This window comes from Teleopsis dalmanni, chromosome 2, assembly GCF_002237135.1.
Source record: "Teleopsis dalmanni isolate 2A chromosome 2, ASM223713v2, whole genome shotgun sequence".
Classification (NCBI taxonomy): Eukaryota; Metazoa; Arthropoda; class Insecta; order Diptera; family Diopsidae; genus Teleopsis; species Teleopsis dalmanni.
This window is the reverse complement of record NC_051847.1, coordinates 161,061,921-161,078,898: the sequence shown is the minus strand read 5'-3', so window position 1 is coordinate 161,078,898 and position 16,978 is coordinate 161,061,921. Positions and strand designations below refer to the sequence as shown.

At 28.4% G+C, this 16,978-nt stretch overlaps 2 protein-coding genes across 3 annotated transcripts in view; one reads left to right on the top strand and one right to left on the bottom strand.

Annotated features, from left to right (window-relative positions):
* The first annotated feature begins 3,808 nt into the window (after positions 1 to 3,808).
* On the top strand, positions 3,809 to 7,771 carry LOC119679901 (L-dopachrome tautomerase yellow-f2-like). 2 transcript variants are annotated; one of them, XM_038092489.1, is made up of 6 exons: positions 3,809 to 4,022; positions 5,454 to 5,788; positions 5,862 to 5,967; positions 6,768 to 6,972; positions 7,029 to 7,479; positions 7,600 to 7,771. In XM_038092489.1, the coding sequence occupies exons 1-6, from the start codon at positions 3,851 to 3,853 to the stop codon at positions 7,738 to 7,740; spliced, it is 1,410 nt and encodes a 469-aa protein (XP_037948417.1). In that variant the 5' UTR covers positions 3,809 to 3,850; the 3' UTR covers positions 7,741 to 7,771. The 2 variants fall into 2 exon arrangements, with proteins under 2 accessions (XP_037948417.1, XP_037948418.1); XM_038092490.1 differs by lacking the exon at positions 3,809 to 4,022 and adding an exon at positions 5,122 to 5,204.
* Positions 7,772 to 10,657: 2,886 nt separating this feature from the next.
* Positions 10,658 to 16,978, bottom strand: part of LOC119681967 (synaptosomal-associated protein 25) — an 18,493-nt gene continuing 12,172 nt past the window's right edge. The window contains exons 5-8 of the mRNA XM_038095286.1: positions 14,171 to 14,288; positions 13,979 to 14,107; positions 11,919 to 12,063; positions 10,658 to 10,855 (exon numbers count right to left, since the gene is read on the bottom strand). Of these exons, the coding sequence (XP_037951214.1) occupies positions 10,793 to 10,855; positions 11,919 to 12,063; positions 13,979 to 14,107; positions 14,171 to 14,288 (455 nt within the window). The 3' untranslated portion in view covers positions 10,658 to 10,792. The remainder of the gene's footprint in view (positions 10,856 to 11,918; positions 12,064 to 13,978; positions 14,108 to 14,170; positions 14,289 to 16,978) is intronic.

The window sequence follows — 16,978 nt, the reverse complement described above, 5'->3', positions numbered from 1 at the left end:
AATAGAACACGTGTCGCTTAAAAATAAACATGCAAAGCAAAAACAAAATGAGTTAAAATAAACCCATTTTCCTGAAAGTGCTTAACAAATAAGCCTCTCGCACTACAATGGTGCCAAATCTTACAACTGTTCTATTATGAATGCTTTTTGGTAGAAAATGGAAAATTCCAGCCAGATGACAGAATTATCTGAGGAGTTTTTTTTTATTATTTATAACTGTTTCGAAAATGTTGAAGATAACTGACAGGTTAGTAATTGTTAAGAAATCATTCGTTTATTATTTATTAAGGAATTTCTGTTCATTAAAATATGCAATACATGAATAAATACAAAACACAATCGTTATAATAAAAGCAAAAAGTTATAAAAAAAACAATAAAGCAATGTTAAATACTGTTTATTTAGCATTAACCACTGATGTTAGAAATTTTAAAATTATACCTTGTATTGCCTTCTGAAGTGCAGGCGCTATAAAATATTTCAAATATTCGGTCATTGCGCCACAATCTTTGTACCTTCCTTATTCCATTATTTTTTTTTTTATTTTATTATGGATAAAATCTTAATAAAATGTGTCCTTTTATATAAATTTAAATATAATATAAAATGCTCACGAATAACTTTTTGTGTCACTGGCAGTGATACCAAGTTATTCTTAAGCAACCAGAAGTTGTTTTATTGGAACATTCCTGCCAAAAGAACATACCTTATTAGGGCAATTCTGGCAAGGATCTTTCACCACACTCAAAAATCTCACGAAAGATCGTTTAAAAGATCTTTGTATTTTCTGCATAAAAACATTTTTTAATATACAATAAAATATATAAAAATTAGCATTCTTTATAAGATTTCCCCTGGTGTTTGGTTTTGTGCTGCCACATTTGTTGGTCAAAAAATTCAATTTGAAAAAAATATTTTAGAGCTGCCACCTCACCCTTATGATCAAAATTGTTTAGTTTTTAAATTTAAATTTAAATTAAATACATTTCATTTGTTACAATGTTATTGCAAGCAATTAAGACGAAAGTAAAAGACAAGTACCTAAAATGATGAAAACATTTTGAGATCAAGAATAATATATAAAATATTGAATAAGTGAATGTAATAATTGACATGCTTGAATATGCTTTTAGCGCAATGGGCAGTAAAACACTTTATTTCCACAACAGCAGTAGACAATTTACAATAAATGTTAATATGTAAATATATGCGTAGTATTCTTACTTTATAATCAAATATAACTTTAATATCTTACATTTATATAATGTATTTTATATATTTTTTAATGTTTATAATATTTCAATTTCATAAAATAATAATAACCATCCTTCTAATAACTTAAAATGATAGTTTGAATAGTCGTGAAAAAATATTCTAGCGTGAAGAAATTTCCAACAATCAATAAAAGTGTTCTTATACGATTGAAGATGCTTTCGGTAAGATTCTTCAATAATCAAAAAATTTGATTGGGAATATTTCCTTTATAAATGTATTGGTAAGAAAATGTGAGTGTGTGAAAAATTATTTTGTACTATCCCTGCCAACATTTACACTATTCATTTATCGTACATCCTCAAAATACGAAACTTATTACTCGCCTTAATATAAGGTTTGTTATTAATCTTTATTATGCTTGGATCGTTAAGCGATTCTTCTTTCAAATTTATTAATCTGCTCTTTTTCTTATAAAAAAATTGTTCCTAATATTTACATATTATAATATTTGTAATATTTCTAATATTACCCTTTTATTTGTAACTTTTGTCTCTCTGTTTTGAATATGCACGTGTGATTTATGTTATTCCAATGTAAACATATTTATAAAATTGCAAATAATCAAAATATTTAATCAAAGTTTTTAATTAATTTGATTTTATCTAAGAAGGGATATGTTTTCAAAAAGTAAAAGTGAGTTGATTCTATACTGAAAACTGTATTCAATTTAATTCTGCAATATATAAAATTTAAAAGAATAATTAGTATGATTATTTTTCGAATAAAAGCATCGAAAAAATAAACAAAATAAGCATTGTTAAGCGGAGAGATATTCTAGTGACATTAATATCGACGTACGCGATATAAATATTATTCTAAACCAGTGACGATTGCTCTAAGGTGCGGAGGTGTGCGGTGAACACCCTAACATAATTTGCAAAATGTCAAATAACATAGGTATATAAATTTATTAGGTATCTTCACATCAAGAATTATTATTAATTATTACATTTCCATATACATATATATTTTTTAAAGTTTTTGCAAAAACAATTAAATATAATTGTCTATGAAAACTCAATCAATTTGCTTCTGTTAGCTGCTATCATAGAGTATATATACTCTTTGCTGCTATACTTGTTAGATGTGCTCATATATTTGCAGCTCAAATCACAGAACATTTCTATTTTATTTCGTCTCTCCCCTTTGTGTGCAAAGAAGTTGGCAGCACATTCATACGTTGCATATGAACAAAATAATGTGCGTGTGCTCCCGTTCGTAATATCAGAGATAGAGATTTATATAGTGAGAATTGTATGAGAGTAATTTTCTGTTCTATTCGAATATCAACTGCATGCATACGAATCCAACATTATGATTTGCCAAAGTGGTTGCATGAGCGGCTGAAGCGTGCAGCTCATCTCACCATACATTTCTATCACATTTCGTCTCTCCCCTTTTAACAGCAGCACCCACGAATTTCTGTTCTTATGGTGCGGGGTACTTGTGCGCACATTGCAAGTGGTTTCGATTTTGTTTGATCACTGCACAAACATGTATGTTTCTAAGTACAAACTCTCTTGTTTGAAAAAAGTTGGTTTGATGTTACGAGAATTATGTGAAATGTTTTGTTTCTTCCATATTGATATAATATTAAACTTATATATAAATTATTAATTTAATTTGTTTAATATGTTATTTTGTTAATGAATTGTTAATATAATATTGCGAATATATTGTTGCCTAATATAATATGGTTATTATTAATAAAACATCTCATATATTTTAATTTAAGTGGTACATGTAAAAAAAACATTAAAGAAGAGCCGCACACCCTTCCAAATAGGGCACGCGTCGTCACTGTTCTAAACAGAATTGCAACTAAAACTGTGAAATACAAATCTATTGACATTATGATCAATAAAATTAATCGATTGGATAAGTCAAATAAAAGATCCGGTCCCTTATGCAATTTGTTACGCTTCTTTGGAACTCGCGGATTAGTTAAAAACTCCTCACGATAAAAATATTGACTGCGATTATTACAAGCACACATTTCCATTTTATGCTTCGTGGATATTGAAAATGCTTGCTGGGGTAGATATAAATTTAATTTCTCATTTACTCTCTCTATAGATTACTTAATCCACTCTTTAAAATTATTACTCTTCATAACCAGTTTGTTTATATTTAAATCCTCTTACAATGTTTCTTTTTTTCCCTACTCCTTACAATGTTGCAGTTCTACATTGTGCGAGTTCATTTGTGTTAGAACGGTATGTTCTTTATTTTAACTTCTTAAGTTTTAATTTACTTTTGTCTATCGCTAAAAATATGAACAAAACAAGCAATGATATTGACAAATTTTTTAACAAAAACTATATATTTAAAAAAATAAATAAAACTTTGAAAATAATTTGTTTCTATTTTGCGGTTCAAAAGGCCATAAACACATATATATTCACAATTCACAACTATCATCACTATATGCAAATGTAATCAGTAATGTATAGTACGGCACATGTATTGAAATCTAATTCAGAATGCACGATGTTATCATCAAAATGTATTCAAACAAGACTTACAATACAAGATCAGTATATATTAAGTTCTTAGCGTGTGAAGTTCGATTAAAATGAACATATTGTTAATTGTGCAGTCTCTCATAATATTAACAATTGCATTTGATTATAGTAATTGTGAAGGTCTAATTGAAGTTTTTCGATGGAAACAAATAGATTTTTATAATCGCGGAGATGGTCAGTCTGGAATAAAAACTGGTACATCTCCACCGAAAAAGTCATCAGGTATGAATTAAAAATATTTACATTTTATGTATAATTAATTATTAATAATTGGGAAAGATTGTCTTTTTCCAACAAAAAAAAAATGTACGGATTTAACAAATAAAAAAAATTTTTTTTTTTATACCAACTTGTAAAAGAGAAAGTTAAGTGATAAACTGTGGTTATTATTTTTATCAGTCTTATTTGTATAATATGTATATATATTATTTATTATCAGTGACGTCCTATACTATGACTAAAATGTATGTTTGAATATATTTTATAATAGAAAATATATGTATATATGTACCTCTTTTTTCAAAAATTCACCTTCAAAATGCAAGTTAGTAATCTTTTATTTTGCATTCAGATGTTACTCGGTAATTTAGTATTCAGTAAAATAAAAGAATGACAAACGTCATCTATTTTTAATTTTGCTGGTCTAGGTTACATAAAAGCAGGAAGATTTCAGGAAAAAAAAAGAAAAATTAAAATTTAAGTAAAACATTCATTGTCTTATTTAGTTTTTCATTTCTATCTATCTTTGTTTATTTATTATTTTTTCAAACACTTCAAAATTAAAATTAAATTCAAGTTTTCTGAAATACTTTTTTTTGTAATACGAAGCAGCTGATATATTTCCAAATACCAAAAAAATTATCAGACTTGGTGCCACGATAATTCGTTAATTCTGTAAGTTTGTAATTCAAAAAAAAATATATATATATATTTCATCATTTTACCAAGTTAACGAGCACATTAACAAGCAAATATCACCCTGATTGTAATATTTGAATGGAATTATGTAATTTTAAAAAAGGGCTTATAGAATATAATTCTGTTAGCAATTATTAAGATTACTCTCTGTGAGTAGAATATTAGAGTATTGGCAAAATCAAAGCGTATCATTTGTTATTTTAAGATAATTTAACGCAATTTCTAATCAAATTCAAAATAAATTATATTCTTAGTGCGAAGGACCTAGTAGTCCAGCTTCTTATTCTTAGTTAATTTTAAAATTAATTTTAGTATTACCTCACAAATAAATAAATAAATAAATCATAATCTTATGATCTTATAAAAACTTTAATTTTAATCAAAAATAATAAATATCAGGTCTGTTTACGATTTTTAATAAAAAATAAAGTTAAAAATGACAACAGAATCGTATATCCGCTTTGAGAAAAATGGTTTACGTAGAAAGTACGAGAACGTCTTTAAATAAAAATCTAGTCAATCCTATTTTCACTCTTGGTGAACGTTTTATTTGAAAAGATATAATGATTTTTAATTTCATGTGTTTTTTTTGTTTTTAATATTTTTCATGAATTTATTTATTTATTATACAAAAAATAGTAAAAATCAAGTAAATTTTTACTTACATTTTACTACAAGTAAGCACAGGAACAGATCTAGCATTTTCAATAACATACTGTATCTATTAATTTGTAGCGGGTATTGTTTTTCCGAAATGGAATGAAGATGAAAACTCGAAATATCGTTTTAGAAACAAAAGAAGTGAGGTACGAATAACATCCCGAGATGACATTACCGTCGGCGTGCGTTCATTGCAAAATTCAAACAATGTGGAAAATAATTCCTCCTACATCGCTTACAATAATGTGCCGATGGGAGCAACACATTTCCAAGGTCGGCTTTTTATAACAATGCCACGACGAAGAGTTGGCATACCTTCTACACTAAATTACATTGATATGATAAAAGATGGCAATAACCCAAGTCCAAAACTACATGCCTACCCCAATTTTGATACAAACGATATAAATGTAAGTTTTTAAATCTTTACTTACTAAATAATTGATTCCAATATTAACAATATTAGATTAATTTTTTTTGCAGTCAATCTCCCAAAGCAACTCACAGAGTTTAGTGTCTGTTTATCGTACGACAACCGATTTGTGCCAGCGATTGTGGTTTATCGATACAGGAATGTTAGAATATCCAAGTAAGTTAAACTTTTTTGTTTTTGGTTTTTCATTTTTTGACTTGTAAATCAAATAGATTAATATAATGACTTTAGTTTTAAATTGTGTTTGAATTGTGTAATGATTATATGTCAGTAATGATTCTCTTTTCCATGAAAATATTTTATTTATTATTTTTCAAATATTTCAAATATTTGCGAGAAATGTGATGAAAAATTATAATTAATTTATGAGTGCCGAAATTGCTGAAAATGTACAGTGTATAAACGAGTAGCAGTTAAGGACACCATTATGTCCTTTGGAGAGATGTTGCCTAATTCCGTTATAAGTGGATAGGCAGTGGATAAGTATCGAGGTCTGAGTCTGGCGAGACTTCACAGTGACACAAAATGTGTTCTGCTGTTTCCTTTTCTTCGCAAGAAAGTCTGCAGTTATTGTCTCTAGTAATACCTACGTTTGATAGATGCTTTTTAATTCCGCAATGACCAGTGAGAAACCCTGTGGCGAGTCGGATGCCACTTCTGTTCAGCATAAGTAGCTCCCAAGTTAATTTTAGGATTAATTAAGATTAGATTTTAACTACTATAATTTGTGAACTTATTTAAGCATCAAACCATATTAGGCATAAAATTGAAGAATTTATTAGAATTGAACCTAAACGATTTTATTTGTTTCTTGAAAAAACATGATATTGGTTATTATATTATTACCACTTTATTAATTTGTATCATTTTTAATTTAAAGTACAATACTGAATGGAGTGTTAATATTATTTCACACTTTATAATTATTATTATCCTGTATACATATTTCCTTTTAGATAATCACACTCAGGTAAAAAGACCATCTATATGGATTATTGATTTAAAAACTGACGCTGTAATAAAACGATTTGAAATACAACCGCAAATAGTAGAAAGCGGTCGAGGTTTAGCAAGTATAACTATAGACGTTCGTGCACAACAATGTAATAAAGCATTTGCTTACGTACCAGATTTGGTTAGTAACCAACTTTATGTATATAGGTAAATAATCTTGCATTTTTGTATTGATAATTACGAGTAACGTTAAAAATTTTCAGTCTTGAAACTGATCGAATTTGGACATTCAGACACAATTACTTCAATTTTGACCCAATTTCAGGAGACCTTTCAATAGGTGGTCAAACTTTTAGATGGAATGATGGTATATTCTCTACCACTCTAGGCGCTATTCAGAGAAATGGTTATCGTGACGTATATTTCCATCCTATGGCCAGTACAAATGAATTTGTTGTATCGAGTAGTATTCTTCAAAATGAAACAAATGCAGCTCGATCTGATCATGGGCGTGATTTCCGAATTTTAGGAAACCGAGGAATCAATAAACAATCTACAATGCATGAATATGATGAACGTACCGGAATAATTTTCTACGACGAAATACATCGAAATGGTGTGGGGTGCTGGAATACAAGAAAACCATTCTCAGCAGAAAATCACGGTACTGTTGCACAAGATGAAGCACGAATGATATACCCAAGTGATCTGACGGTTAGTACTGTTATTTTCTTCTTTTAAATATTTTAACCATAATCAGAGCATCTAAAATAAAAAAAAAATTATTCTTCATGATCACATTACGCAGTATTATCTTATACCAATTTCTTACAGATTGATGACAATGGAACAATATGGGTTATGACAAATTCTATGCCATTATTTATATATTCAACTTTAGATTCCAATACTTTTAACTTTCGTGTATGGAAACAAAATGTCTACGAAGCTGCAAAAAATACAATATGTGCCTAAATTCATTAATATTAATGTTATGTTTTTGCTGTTTAATATTCATAACTTTTATAAAGAAAATAAATAAATATTTATTTTTATATATATATATATCACTTAATAATGTCTATCACGTTTAAAACATGAAGAATACAGTTATTTCTTTTCATTACTATCTAGCATACTGGAATGGAGTACCGATTAAAAAAGCAATAGCTCTTTTTGTAATATGAAGCAGCTGATATTATATCAAATACAAAGTTATCAGACTTGATGTCTCAATAAAACGTTAACTCTGTAATAGGTGAATTCTTTTGACATGAATGCTCCAATAGAACAACTTTTGGTGCTTAAGAATAACTTGTAATCACTGCCTAAGTCAGTAAACATATGAGAAGTAAAAGGGACTATTGTAATGCGAGTGGCTTATTCGTTTAACAGTTTAAGGAAAGTGGGTTTATATTTGCAAATTTTGTTTTTGTTTTCCATTGGAGCATTCATGTCAAAAGAACACAGCTAATGTTGTAATACCCTAAAAATAAATATCCATTATATTTCATCACTTTTTTAAATTACAAACACGTCTGAATATCGCTACTATAATTTTTGAAGTTCGAGAGTTGTTGAATATTTATCATGATATATATATATGTTGATCCTGTTTTTCGAGTCAGCGCAACTGGGCACTTTTACTCTTTGATAGCTGGGGGTACTACAGGGTCCCACCCATCTCATTAACTGATTTGTATATCTCTTATAATCTTCATAATTATTCAGTGATTGATCTAAGATCTGCGTACCTCCCTGTGCGGAGACTGATTACTCTAATTTGATAGATAGATTAGATAGTGGTAAGTAGGATAGCCTGTCAATTTTCGCATATAACTTCAGGGCTCTGTCCCTTATGTATTTTTTGATCGGGTCTATTCTAAGGTCTCTTAGCATGTCGTTTGTGCGGATGTACCAAGGCACTTTGAAGAGTCTTCAGAGAGCCTGACTTGAGTGACTTGTAGCTTTTGTATAGTAGAGTCGGCAGCTTTGCTATACGCGACACACCCATAAAGTAATACTGGTCTAATTATCTGGCTATAGATCAGTTTTCTATTCTTCACGCTAAGGATGTTGTGTTTGAAAAGTGGTTGTAAGCATTGCAGTGTTTTAGCGGAACTGCTTCTTTTGACTTGTATATGCTTATGCCAAGTAAATCATTTATCAAACGTGATACCTAAGTATTTAATGCTATCCTCCCAATTAATCACGATGTCACCAACTGTTACTCTCGGTGGATGTTGCCTGTGTTTACGTGTAATAAATAGGGCTTTAGTTTTCTCATTGTTAATTTTTATTTTCCATTTATGGAAGAACCCCAGGATGAGATTAATATGCTCCTGCAGCATGTTGCTCACATTTCTGGCAAGTTTATCAGAATATAACAAGCATGTGTCATCTGCGTATAATGATGTTGTATAACAAAGGGGAGAGCGGGGATCCTTGAGGAACACCCGCTTCTATTCTTCGTACTGATGAAGTGGTACTCTTGATTCTTACACATGGAATACGAATAATAAATCTTTACATCAAAATGATTTTTTTTATCTGTAGACAAACGATAAGCATGCCGTACTAGCTATTTAATAGATATTTTAATCCAAAGTGTGTTTTTGGTTAAGTTTCCTAATAACAAGGTGAGTTGTGGAATACAATAACCAATATCTTCTAGTTGGCTATTCATATATAAAAAAAAGAAATAAATAGTTTTAATTAAAGAATACTAATCAGCTAACGTGCAAGTTAGCACTAAAAAAAACTGTTGTCTCCAAAACCAACCAACCTAAGACCAACTTTATAAAATAAAATTTAAATTTTATTCAAATAGAAGACATGTGCTACATATTAAGCTTCAATATAATATATTTAAATTATTTATATTAAAATTATTTATATTAAAATTATTTAAATTTAATTAACCATTATTGCTATTAGTTTTATATTTTTTTCGTTAAATTGAACAGAATATACAAAAAATATTTTTACTGACTTACAAAAGAAATTCCAATAACATTTCGTAGTGAGCAAAAAATGTTGTTGAAATTTCTTATTTATATATAACTTTTGTGTTTTTCTTTTTTAAGAAATAATTTATATTGTACTAAACAACAGCATTAATATAAAAAAAAAATATTTTTGTAATATATACGATTATATTATTTGTTAAAGAACTTCTCTTGGTTAATTCACGTGTTGAGCTTTTCTTTGAAAATAATATTAAAATTTTAGAGAATAAATCTGAGAATCATATCTTATACTTAATTTAATTTTGATTAAAGAACTATTATAAGAAATGAATATCTATTCAATTAAAGAATTAATTCCAGATAGAGGAGAGAAGCAAATCTTGAATCTTTTATCATAATTAATCAATACTTATTAATCATAACATGCAGAAAATTTGAAATTGATACTTTAATATTGTTACTTCTAAATTCAATAACACAGTATTTAGTTTTAATAAATTTCATTTGTTGGTGGAATCAATTAAATTATAAGATTATATCACTCATATTCAAATTACATATAATACATACATTACGTATATACAATTTTTTTTCGTTTACTATATTATAAATATATAAGTTAAATATCTCGCTATTTATTCATATTACAATATATTGGAATACACATTTTAAGATATAAATTTAAAAGATTCTCATTTTTGAACTTTCCTATTTTATTATATATTTTAATATTTTTTGTAGTATGTGAGAAATTCAATAAATAATTTAGATTTCTTCTCAATATATTCATTGTCATTACATTGCGAATACTTTAATATTCTTAGCGGTTCAATCTTAATAAAAAATCAGACGAAAACAAATATTTTATACATTTTTGAAAACTTCATATCTTAATAAAAGCTTATTGGAATAATTATTAATTTTATTAATATTTTTATCAAACGTACTTAAGAATTTATGGATAACAATTTTTTATTAATTTCTGTATATACTTAAAACTTCACCTTTGTGAACATTAAATTACTAAACTTTGTCATTACTTTATATCAAAACACGCTTTATTTTAGAAGTTGATGAGCCCTTTGATTCGCAACAGCTATTCTCGCTTCGTTCGATTCACCCTACAAGAAAAAAAAACAAAGTTTGATTATTGAAACACATTTAATATAACTGAAATTATTATATTATTATGTGAGATTAATTGAGTCAGTTTACTTGAGCATATTTACTCTCTACTAACTGCGATGTTTCTTCGTAACCCCTCTCTACGCCTTGATTGGATTATTATTTATCAATTCATCAGACTAAGCAATAACTGATTTCAGATCTGCACACCTCCCCGGGGAGCCTGTAACCATTCTGAGATTCGATAACGCGGTGTTGGTAACCCTGCCACAATTCGTAAATAAATTCAGGGCTCTATCCTTTACGTATTTTTTGATTGAATCAATCTTGAGGTCACTGAGGATGTCATTCGTTCTAATTTACCATCGTACCTTGAAAAGTCTACTCAGAGCCTGGCTTTGTGCAATTTCTAGCTGGCGAATAGTAGTGTTTGAGGCCTTGCTAAACGCTAAACACTCATATAGAAGTGACGGTCGAATTATTTGGTTATATATTAGCTTCCTGTTCTTAGCATTGAGATTTTCATTTTTGAATAGTAGTTGGAAATGATAAAGAATTTTGGCACAGGTAATTCTTTTTAGTTAAACATGAATCATTGTCCACTGCTCGATATTTAATGCTATCCTCCCAGTTTATTACTATATTTCTCCTATTGATTCTCTTAACTGCGTTTGGTATTAAAGTTGTGTTATAAAATAATCAATGATACAGCTAGAAAACAGAAAGAAACTAACTAAAGATCTCCTAAAAAGAGACGTCCCTTCTAATAGGACAGAGGTAAAGTTGCTAGAAAACTATTAATCGTGTTATTCAATCTGGGCTACTATTTCAACAAAATGTATCTGTCTAAAGTGATAAAACGTAGTTTTGTCTAAAAGGGGATAAGAAGCAATATAGTTTGTACTAATGTAGAAATCAAATTTTATCATGTATTTTTTTATCTAATTATTTAAGTTCATTTCTAATTATAATTAACAGAACACTCTAAACAAAAACTTAATATTAGATGATTTTATTATTGTAATTGCAAAGATAATAGATTATAATAAACAAAGTTACCTTTCGATTTATTCTGTCAATTTGTCTGTTTTGATTCTCTAACTCAGAACCCATGTCTAAAGCCATGTTTCGCAAATTTCCTATCATCGTATTGACTTGGCCCATATTTTCTTCCATTTCGTCTTCTCTTGCGTCATTTGTGATTCTAGAAAAAAAAATTATTATTATTTACAAAAAAAAATTATTATAATAATATACATATTTAGGTTACAATTAACAATATTTAAACCAAATGGCACAGGCATTTAAGAAAATTTGTGTAATTACTTTTTTTTTTTTTGGTTTTTGTATTCGAATTCATATTACAAAGTCAGAGAGACTAGGAAAACAAAGGAAAGTTATGTTAATTTGGTTAGCAGTAAGCCACGCTTAGACATTTCTACAAATGTCTACTACAAAAACTTTGCTGGAAACTTTATTTTTGTAACAAAGCCGCCAAGCATTGTTAAAAGTAATATTTTCGACCAGACCGTATTGGAATTTGACCATTTTCGAGTGATTCTGGAGACACTCTGTACGCCGCAGTTTTTGTGAACACGTACCCTGCTATCGGGGCAGTCTAGGAAAGACAAAATTCTGAACAAATTTATTTTTTTTGCTGTAATGTTTTTATGATAGACTTATTTTTTTATTTAAGATATATGAATTTTATGTCTTCAGTAAACTTGCTATAGGGAAATAAATGAATATTTTTAGATTAGACATTCTTTAGATTAGACAGTCAGTACTTCTCTGTTAAAAATAGGGATTTTAAATTAGTTCTTATCCATAAATTTTACAAGATATTGTGTCAATTGTTTTTTTATTTCTCGTTGTGTAATTGTATAATTCATCGACAAGAAAGACACATACATATATGTCCAGAATGACAGTTGCTAGTTGGATTTTCTCAACACTTTTGAAGGTTTACAAATTTTAAAGATCTAGATTGCATGCAATTCAGCTAACTTGTGTCAATTAGTGGGTAAGATGATATCAGTTCTGTATCGTAACATTAAAATTTAGACATGAGAAAAATTTTAATTAGCAGTTTGATCATTATTGAAGCATTCTCAATACAATATACTCTATACAATATATCAACGCCTATAGCAATAAATGAATAATATTAACTATTTCTATATTTTAATGGCATATCATGACGATATATTATGAAAACATATTATTTCACTCCTTGCAACTTATCGAAACATGGTTAAACATGATAATTTTTCGAGATGTAAAATCACATAACTATGGAAGTCTTAACGACATTATGCTCATTCGGAGCACGGAAGAATACCGTTTTTATATCACACAAAACTTTGAATGATTAATCCTCTTAACTCACAGTTAAAAAACTGACTAGCAGGAAGTAATTTGAAATGTTAAACACTAGAACTATACCTGTATACCCGTAGTTTTCAATTCATTTTGTAACTAACCTCATTTTTAAAAATTGTCATTTAAACTTATTCTCATAATAATATTCTCGATAATGCCGTGTTGGCAATGATGGCACATCCAACGGAAGCATGGCGCGAGGGTTACTTTAAGGATATAATAACAAAGGTTGCCAACATTGAGTTGTACTATAAGGCTATACAATTTTATTTAGATTACAAACCATTGTTATTAAATGATATGCTGTTAGTGTTAGCACCACGAATGGACCACACACGTACCGTGGGTTTCTTCTCAAAAACAGGGCACTTACAGTTGGTGAAACCATACTTAAGATCAGTGCAATCGCTTAATAATAAAGCAAATAATGAGGCACTTAATGGTTTGCTTATCGAAGAAGAGGATTATCAAGGCCTACGTAATTCAATTGATGGATTTGATAATTTCGATACTATTGCATTAGCACAAAAACTGGAAAAACACGAATTAACCGAATTCAGACGTATTGCTAATTTTAAATAATATTAATTAAAAATATTAATAGATAAGTAAATATAAAACTGTGCACGTGTAAGTCAAAAAAATTAGAAACAATTATGATACCACAAAGAGTACAAAATAAACATTTTAAATTTGTTAATGAATATGATTAAATAATTTGAACTGCTGATAAATACCTTCCAATGTATCCAGCTTGAGCCATCATTCCATTTCTATCATCCATTACCCTTTGGGGCTGATTATTGACTACTTTTCCATCATCATTACCTTTCCACGTCCCATCATCCTCTTTAAATGATTGGCTTCTATAATACAACAAATAAGGATATTATAATAAAAATTAATTTAAACTATTATAAAATTATTACTTGTTACAAGGAAGAACGCATATACCGCAGCACTTCTCCATTCCACTTAAGTTTTTTTCTGCTTCCCTCATATCAGCATTTATTTGATCCATTCCCTCCTCGATTCTATCAAGTTGTTCTAAAATCGAATACAAATATATAATATATGTATATATAAGGAGAATGTTCAGATGATCGAAAAAAGCTATTTTGAATTGTTATATTCGATCTTGTCACATTCATCAGAAATTGCTCATTAAAATAGTAATAACTATTACATTAAATAGATTACATTAAATAGTAATATCAGAAAAAAAGCCGAGTTCTATTTATTAACGATTTCTCTTTAAGGTTGTACTAAAATTTTGAGTTAAACTTATATTTTAACATAGATTGGTATTTTATTCTGTATTTGTAGCATATCGAAATGAATGTATCACTAAATATATAAGTATATAGGTACGTCATATTTATTATTGGAACAATTAGTTTCATCATTATGCCTCTAATCTCTCCAGTATCGCCAAGTTTTTTTTGTTTATACACATAATCTTGTGTATTGGATGATTTAATGCTGGATATATTATCTTAAGAGTATAACTTTATCTTTGGTATACATAATTTTAATGCATGTGCTTATTAATGAGGGATCCTTACTTTAAAACTGATAACGATTTCGGTTAAATCGTGTTGAAATTTTTAATTCAATCGGAGTGTTCAATGTTTCCACGTAACTTTGAGATCCTGTATCCATTATTTTGTGTTATTCGATACATTAACCAAATATAGTTTCATCGTGAAATAATTACCATATATAAATTGTGTTGCCCTGGCTTAAAATTAATCTTTAGCAGCAATCAATAAGTTCTGTGACGTTTTTATTTTATTTGTTATCGCTCTTTAGCAGTGATGCACCAGAAATCGGTGTAGGCAAGCAGGATTCACGCATCGAAATAATGTATTAAAATTTACATTCAAATCAATATTATCTAATAACATGTATTACAGTGATCGATAATAGTGCTATTCTATTAAGTATTAGTAAAAAAATATTGTTGAATAGAAACAAAATAGCATACGAGTATTGAATTGTAATTACTTGCTTTCTAAGTACAATTTTTTCTTAGATAAGGTTACAATACTTTAAATAATGGCCCATTGTGTTACCACGGATGGTAGAGCATGGACAGGAAACGGACAGTACCCATTGAGAAGAAGTGAATTCCTATTCAGGTAAAAGGTAACTAACGTACAAAGTCTATAAACTTGGCTATATGCCTAATTTTAAAGAATGGTAATTTTATCGGGTCAATAGAAAACGAGATTTTAAATCTTCCCCTAGTCGATGATAGACACATGATATGAAGCACAGTTTCTACTCATTCGCAAAGTGACGATAAACCAAGCCTTATTATATACATTCTTAATACGTAGTAGCCTTTTAGTAGTACTATGATAGATCTGCTTTCGTTGAAGCAGTTGACTAGTGCGAATTTTATTAAATCTTGAACAAGGAATATTCATCTAGTTAAGCGCTGATTAAACAAGAATCTTTATCTACGTAAGCGTTGACTAAATGAAGAATTGCCTACAGGTATTTATTTGCCAGTTTAACTGTTCTAAGATGGATGCTAACAGATCCATGGATGGAGAATTCGAACATTCTCTAACTTAAAAAAAAAGCTGTAACGCCTATCAAAATTATAATTGGAGCTTGTGTATCCGCGAAAATTAGGATATTCATTACAGATTTCCTATGCTTACCATTTAAAAACTCTGCAGGGCCATTTTTGGCTGATTATTCGAAGCAATAATTACAATAACCAAACAAGTATGTGGGGTGTGGATCACAACTATTTAGCGAATTGGTATTCATTTTTTTGTTGTATTATAAATATTTTTAGCAAATGCAATCAATTATTGATATTGATTAAGAAAATAATGCGTTTCCATGTATCTCCTCTTAACTTCTGGATTAAAATTACAGTTTTATTTTATATAAGATAACATAATTATAGATAATTAATATTTCATTTTGAGGCATCTTGAATTCCGTTATTTGTAAACGTTTTTAAAATATATTTTCTGAATGCTAATTAGTTGTAAGTTTTTGTTACTTTATTTGATCATTTGTTTAAAATTTGGTTTGGATTGCATTCACTCTTGTTTTCTATATTTTAATTGACTCTTCTTCACTTCGTTTTTATTGTGAAAATATAAATCTGTTTCCCCTCGTTTGGTTTTTCTAGTTACAGATGCGTTTTTCCAAAGTACTTTAAAATCACAATATAATACTTTAAAGCTATTATCGTGGGAAATTTATACATGTTTAAGTTATTGTCTTAACAAATTTTAGTGATAGTAATGGATTTTCCATTAATTTAAAGACTGTTGGTCGTTTTGTTGTTAAGTGCATTATTTCGTTTAAATTTTAACTTTTTCTTAGAAAATACCAACACCTTTGTTGATGTTTTTTAAAGCATTCAAAACATATCAAATCCTTTTTATTGTCACTAAGCTCACAATTCCCGACTGCAACATTTTTTTTAATTCTACCTACTTATTGCGTTTACTGAGATATTAAGTATTATATCACAAACGCTTCAAACATGTATTTAACAAAATTTTTTTAACTCGTCTTATAAGACAAAATGTGTAATATTTACATTAAAAAAATTTTTATTTATTTATTTAAATTGCTTATAAAAGTAATTGTACTAAGTTGGATTTTAAATAATTTTGTAAGCAATGATCATTTTGATTGATAAATACGCAAGTCACTTATGTATATAATACAGCAATTAAAAGAAGGTAATTTGATTTTTTTGA

Coding starts and splice junctions, on each gene's coding strand:
- LOC119679901 (XM_038092489.1), top strand. CDS start 3,851: ATGAACATATTGTTAATTGTGCAGTCTCTCATAATATTAACAATTGCA. Junction 4,023..5,453: donor TCCACCGAAAAAGTCATCAG/GTATGAATTAAA, acceptor ATTAATTTGTAG/CGGGTATTGTTTTTCCGAAA. Junction 6,973..7,028: donor AACCAACTTTATGTATATAG/GTAAATAATCTT, acceptor AAAAATTTTCAG/TCTTGAAACTGATCGAATTT.